Source organism: Setaria italica, chromosome II (assembly GCF_000263155.2).
Source record: "Setaria italica strain Yugu1 chromosome II, Setaria_italica_v2.0, whole genome shotgun sequence".
NCBI lineage: Eukaryota > Viridiplantae > Streptophyta > Magnoliopsida > Poales > Poaceae > Setaria > Setaria italica.
In genome coordinates, this window is record NC_028451.1 from 39,588,820 (window position 1) to 39,595,019 (window position 6,200).

The 6,200-nt window shown below is 52.2% G+C and overlaps 1 protein-coding gene across 3 annotated transcripts; it reads right to left on the reverse strand.

The window, feature by feature from the left end:
• Positions 1 to 1,087: 1,087 nt before the first annotated feature.
• LOC101757375 (protein indeterminate-domain 5, chloroplastic) lies at positions 1,088 to 5,919 on the reverse strand. 3 transcript variants are annotated; one of them, XM_004957541.3, is made up of 4 exons: positions 5,797 to 5,919; positions 4,926 to 5,278; positions 4,434 to 4,830; positions 1,088 to 2,479 (listed from the first exon to the last, which is right to left on the reverse strand). In XM_004957541.3, exons 2-4 carry the CDS (start codon positions 5,077 to 5,079, stop codon positions 1,495 to 1,497), a joined length of 1,536 nt encoding a protein of 511 aa, XP_004957598.1. In that variant the 5' UTR covers positions 5,080 to 5,278; positions 5,797 to 5,919; the 3' UTR covers positions 1,088 to 1,494. The 3 variants fall into 3 exon arrangements, with proteins under 3 accessions (XP_004957598.1, XP_004957600.1, XP_004957599.1); XM_004957543.4 differs by lacking the exon at positions 5,797 to 5,919 and adding an exon at positions 5,491 to 5,697; XM_004957542.4 differs by lacking the exon at positions 5,797 to 5,919 and adding an exon at positions 5,485 to 5,697.
• Positions 5,920 to 6,200: the final 281 nt, after the last annotated feature.

Here is a 6,200-nt window from a genome sequence, read left to right on the forward strand (position 1 = left end):
GCCTAATTAGTCCATGATTTGACAATGTGTTGCTACAGTAAATATTTGCTAATGATGGATTAATTAGGCTTAATTAGGCTTAATAGATTCGTCTCGCCGTTTAGATTCCACTTATGTAATGAGTTTTGTAAATAGTCTACGTTTAATACTCCTAATTAGTATCTAAACATTCGATGTGACACGTGCTAAAAATAAGACAGTGGAAGAAAACGCCCCCGTACTGTTGGATTTCCCCGCCTCCACATATGGAAACACGATACAACCGTTAGATCCACAGGCGACGGCCCTGATCACGTTCATTTCATATGTTATTCTTACCTCACCTGCACCACAGTCCACACGATACTAGCAAGTCTGCACACCATGTATACGTACATAGGTTTCTATATGTTCTTGTTTCTTTCATGCACTGTTTACACAACTCACTCGTCTTGTTTGCCTACAGTCGTAGGACGTGCAATCTGGCGCTGCGCTGGCGGCTTCGCTACAGTTATGCCTGCAGTAATCAAAAGTATATACATGTACAGACATTCTCATGGTTACCTGTACGGTGTAGTACAATGTTGTACTGTACATTCATACCCAATCGCCACAAACATTTCCCTGTGGGAACTGGGAAACAGTAGCACACGCTGCAAACGCCAGGCCTGCCTAGTCCTGGACCTGCACAGACTTGCATGCATTGCGCTCTCTCTCTTCACGTGGACAGTCCTTCAGACCCTTTCATCCTTTGTTCTGTAGCATTCAGCTACTTCCAAATGTTCCCTAGAAACCTTTTGATGTGCCCTACTACATATGTCTATGCAAATCCTCCCTCTTATGTGTGTGTGTGTGAGAGAGAAAGCTGATGCAGGGGTACAGCAAATCAAGCAGCTAGCCATATCACTGGGATGCGTGCTTTGGTCGATATGCTTGTCGTAGCTTCCTGCGCTGTCCTGATCGACCGAGCATAGCCCACAGTTAATGCCTACGCTTCTGCATCCTGCACCGCCGGCCCCTTTCAACTTTGAAAGCAGCGCGACCCAGAGAACAAACCAACATGAAATATCACCACCACCACCATCATCATATGCAAACGGGAGCAGCGTATCCAGAAGAGCACGAGACAACAAGCAGTAAACGTCCAAAACATCTGCTTAGGTTCAGGTCTGGTCTCCGGCCCCCACATGATGAACTTGACATCAGGGGAGACCACCAATCTCCAGCCAAAACTTAAGCACTTAAACTCAACGAAACGAAATTGTACCGAAATAACAAAATGAAGTTGCATGCAGCGCCCTAGCCATGTCATGGCACCATCAACGACACAGAAATTAAATGGAAACATATCTAGATTAAGTTCACTTGATCTCTCCGGTTCCTCACAAGCTAACTTACCTCCCATGCACGCGAAAGCTCGCTTCCACGTGCACGTCCGTCTGTTTATTGACTCCTTGCATCTTGCATCTTATTTTGTTGTTGTTGTTCATTGCCTTGATCCCATCATCATATCGATCACTTCATCTGGGCCGGGTCCAGCGCGCCGATGTGGAGCCCCGGCGGCGCCATCGAGCCCCTGCCGACGCCGAGGAAGTCCCTTGTGCTCAGCCTGCCGTCGTCGACGGCCCCGAACCCTGCGCCGGCGCCGGAGAAGCCGCCGCCGCCGCCTGTCAGAGAGTTCATGATGAGGTCATGGAAGTGCGCCTCGTGCGACGTCCCTTCTCCTGCAGCCCTGCTAGTCCCCTGCCCGCCGCTGGAGGCGCTGAAGCCGGCCGCACGGAGCAGCGCGCTCGGGCCGTTGTGGGTGCTCGACGTCGAGCCCATCTGGGCAGCCTTCATTAGGAGAGCCGTCGCCGAGTTCTGCGGCAGGCCGGCTGATGGAGATGAGTTGTACAGGGAAGAAGGGAAGCCGGCGCTGAGGTGGCTTCCCATGGACGCCATCACGCCGCCGTGCTCGGCGTTGCTGCCGCCGGCGGCGGCGTTGAATTGGTCTTGTATGGCAATGCTCGCGTCCTGGCCGCCGGCCGAGCCGCCGCCGTTGCCAGAGAAGAAACCGAGGTTCAGGAGGTTGCCGTTGGCGTTGCTGCTGCCCGGCTGGTGCTGCTGCTCCGGGAGTTGCATCAGGCCATGGAAGGGCGATTTGCCGTGAAGCAGAGATGAGCCCTGGCCGCCCTGGGAGTGTTCGCCGTCCTCGGAGAAGTCCTGGGCGGGAGAAGGAGCGCCGCCGCCGAGGAAGAAAGACGACGAGGAGGCCGACGCCTGAGAACGGAACATGGAGGGGCCCGAGGACGACGGCATGATGTGGTCGAACTGCGCGGCAGCTGCTGCTGAAGAGGACTGGCCTTGGTCTGCGAAGCCATGCATCTGGGCGGCGGCGCCGGAGAGCCCGAGGCTCATGCTGCCGGAGCCGACGTAGAGGCCTGCGCCGATGGGTGGGATCTGCGCGCTCTCACGAGCCAGCGCGTCGCAGAAAGCGCGGTGGGTGATGAAGCTGTCCCTCCTGCATTCATACGTGAAAATGTCAAAATCTAAAGATATTCTGACCAACAGATGTGTGTAAGACTAATAAGATTACAGCTTGAACTTACCAAACTTTGCAAGGATATCTTAATAAATTTACAAAAAAAATACATACTAGGATATTCTAATATCTTCACATTATTTATTAAGAAATAATACATCAATGCAATCGATATAAGATCAAATCCCAGGATACACTCGCTGAATCAAAAGCAGCGATGTTGTTAGGCTGTTGAAGACTTGAAGTGGGTTTGCAATTGATGTTTTTTCTCTAGGCATGTGGCAAAATTGAGTGATTCACAAAATACTACATGTTGATTGCTATGGCAGTGAGAATCATATACAGGTACACAATTAACTGGGAAGATAATGCAAAATGCCATAAAGAACATTAAGATTCTATTTATTCTAATGCATTAACCAAGATGACAAGTAGCTCAGGGTATCGGACTACAGAGTTCTAGGGGCAGTAAGTAGTAATAATCAACAATTTAGCACAACTGTTTTATTAACAGATTTACTTACGTCAAGCCACTGATATTCTTGCATAGTCTTCAATCGAATTTGTGGATGTATAGTAAAGACAAAAGAAATGTTTCGCCCAAGCGTAAAAAGTGTTATACTTAACAAAAAGAAATCCCACCAGAATATTGCATTCAAGACAAAAATTTCCTGCCAGATGAATCAATATCTACCAGGTCATTTGGCTTGAAGGCTACTTATTTATTGTGTGAAAGTTTTACAAGTGGCAGGAAGCTACTTATTTATGGAGCTGGATTTAATACTGCATGTATACATTTATTAGTGAATCAAGTGCTACCGAGCCTTAGTTGAGTGCAATGACTGGAGCAAAACTACAGATACAATACAATGAGTACTTGACGTCTGGATACAAACTGTACTAGGCCGTAGAAGACAAAAAAAAAATCATGCTAGAATTCATTTAGAAAATCACGCTAGAATGTCACAGAAACGAATCAAGAAATCATCAGCCCAACCCAAGATTTTCTCGAGACCTAACACAGAAATCAGTCCAAGTGACGCCATGCACGTACTCGATCTAATGCAGCTGGCTATGCATTCCTTCCACACCAGTGAAACGGGAGATGATGTACACCAGCTGTCGTACAGAAAATACAGGCTTGTGACACGTTAAAACGAGCGAGATGGAGACGATTAGCCGGAGCCGGAGGGGGTCAAACTGTCAAAGCTAGCCGGCACCACACACAGCAGAGCGCGTGCGCGTCCAGTTCTGCCGTTCTGGGCTTCTGGCGAGTTGCCATGCATCACATGAGAAGGAAGGAAGCCTGTGCAAGGCTGGGCGCGTGGCTGCTTGCGAGAGGGCAATGCCATCACGTGAACAGGTAGGGATGCAGGCTTGCAGAGAGAGTGAAAGGGGCCGGGACTGCAGCAGGGCGTGGATTCCGAGGTGAAAAAGAGGAAACTGCCCTCAAATGACCATGCCAGGAAGTGCCTGCGCGCATATCTCCAGTCCCCTCCCGACAAGAGCAATTCACGTGGGAGCCGCAGCCGCTCCTCGCCTCCTCCAAAACCTCTCTAGTCTCGCACACTCTCTCTCCTCTCTCTATCCCCAGCAGCCCCTCGCGCAGGAATGGAAATCCTATACCGGCAAAGCAAAGCAACACACGCCATCTTTGCTACTGACAGCCCTAACCCTAACGCACCGCACACCCATCACATCGCTGCTGATCAAGGGACCGATTCATCATGACACAATCATGCAAAACAAAACAATCCGTGAATTGAAGACGAAAGGGTGGAAGAAACGGCAAGCGAGCTAGCTAGAATCCAGCCGTATGCGTTGCTGGTTCTAGGAGAAATAAAGCAGAAACTGATCTTGTCGACACATCGAGGAACAAGCGATAATCGAAGGTCCTGCCGGAGAAGAAGAAGAATCGATCGGAAAAACGGACCTGGAGAAGAGCGTGCCGCAGTCGCAGCGGTACTCGCGGGTGCCGCAGGTCTTGGAGTGCGCCTTCCAGTCGGACTGCACGGCGTAGCGCTTGTTGCACTTGTCGCACTTCCACTTCTTCTCGCCGTGCTTGCGGCAGTAGTGCTTCTTGATCCCGGTGAGGTCGCCGAGCGCCCGGGACGGGTCGTGGTGCACGCACGTCGGCTCCGGGCACAGGTACACACGCCGCCGCGCCTCCTTGGGATTCTTCTGCTTCAGCTTCCACGGCAGGTTGTGCCCGCGCCGGTGCAGCTGCAGGTTCTGCTCCCGCTGGAACCCCTTGTTGCACACCTCGCACACGAACCGGTTCGTCGCAAGCAGCGTCCGCGGCGACAGCGCGATCACCTCCGCGTCAGGATCTGCATCCACACAACGAACCCGTACAGAAGATAAATCAATAATCAGATCGTATCATCAACAGGTGCAAAGCAGCTAGGGTTATTAGGGGACTTGCTTGGATTGCCCGGCTGGTTCCTCTTCTTCTTGGGCGGCGCCGCGGCGCCGGGAGCAGCCGCCGCGGAGTTTTGCTGCGGCAGGGAGGAACCCTGTGCTGGCTGCATCTGCGTGTCGCCGAGCCCAAAGAAGGGCGCGGACGAGGCGGCCGCCATCGGGAGAAAACAAGTCACAAAGAGCGCTTACTCTCCCTAGCTTCCTTCCTTCCTGCCCCCAACAGGTTGCGCGACTGGCAGCTACCTCCCTCCTTGGACTCTACTCGGTCTCAGGTCACCGACCAGTCCAAGTCACAGAGACGCGACATGGCAGGCGCTGTGTATCTACCCGCCTCGCTCCCGGCGTCTTCTGAAAGATCTGGACAAAGAGGAAAACGGAGGAGAGCGCCGTGAGAGGAAGAGATAAATATGACCAGGCTTAGATTTCAGCAGTGAGCTAGCAACAAAGGATCGATAAATCTGTGCGTATGTGCCACAGGGCACGCCGAACCAAACAAACCCCCATCCCTTCCCCGTGCAAACGAACAAAGAAGGTTAGGGAGATGACAAACAAGTTGAACTCACACGCACACGCAAGGAAGAAATCAAAACCCGTGCCCAAACTCAGAGAAGAAGGGGCCGGAGAGAAATGGCTCGAACGAGGAACAGGTAGAGGGAGAGGTTGGGGAAAGGCAGCTAGCTGCTAGCAGCCGCGCCATGGAATCGGAGCAGATGCTCTCCTCCGCGAACCAACCAACAAACGCTTGAAAACAACAAGAGGAACGCGCGCACCAGGATTCGATTAAAAATAGCGCAAGATGATAAGAACCGATCGAGAAAACGCCGAGGAATTTACGCGAGAGGAAGGAAGCTAGCAAACAGGGAGGCGAGCCCTACCGCTTGTTGCTTTCCCCTCCGCCTCTTCCCTTCGCTGCTTTGGAGTTTAGGATATCTCCCGGACTCGCTTGGGGAATAGTAGTGGGAGTGGTTGCGAGCGCTGCCTGCTGCCTCTCTCTCGCCAATATATGCACCGGGGAGAGAGATAGAGAGGACAGCGACTGGCAGGTGGAGGGGGCGCACGGCCCACGCGGCGTGAGGGGGCCACTGGGGCCCACATGTCTCTTGCAGCCAAACGGCGCAAACGTTTGTTCCTGCAGGGAGTGACGGCAACGGCAGAAGATGAGACGTTGTTGGCTTGTTGTATCTCTGGTGGCAGTCAAAGCTCAAGCTGATCTCGTGGTGCACGCAGCCCCTCCATTGGACGGCGATGTTTAGCAACCTAGCATCTCGGACTCTGTCCT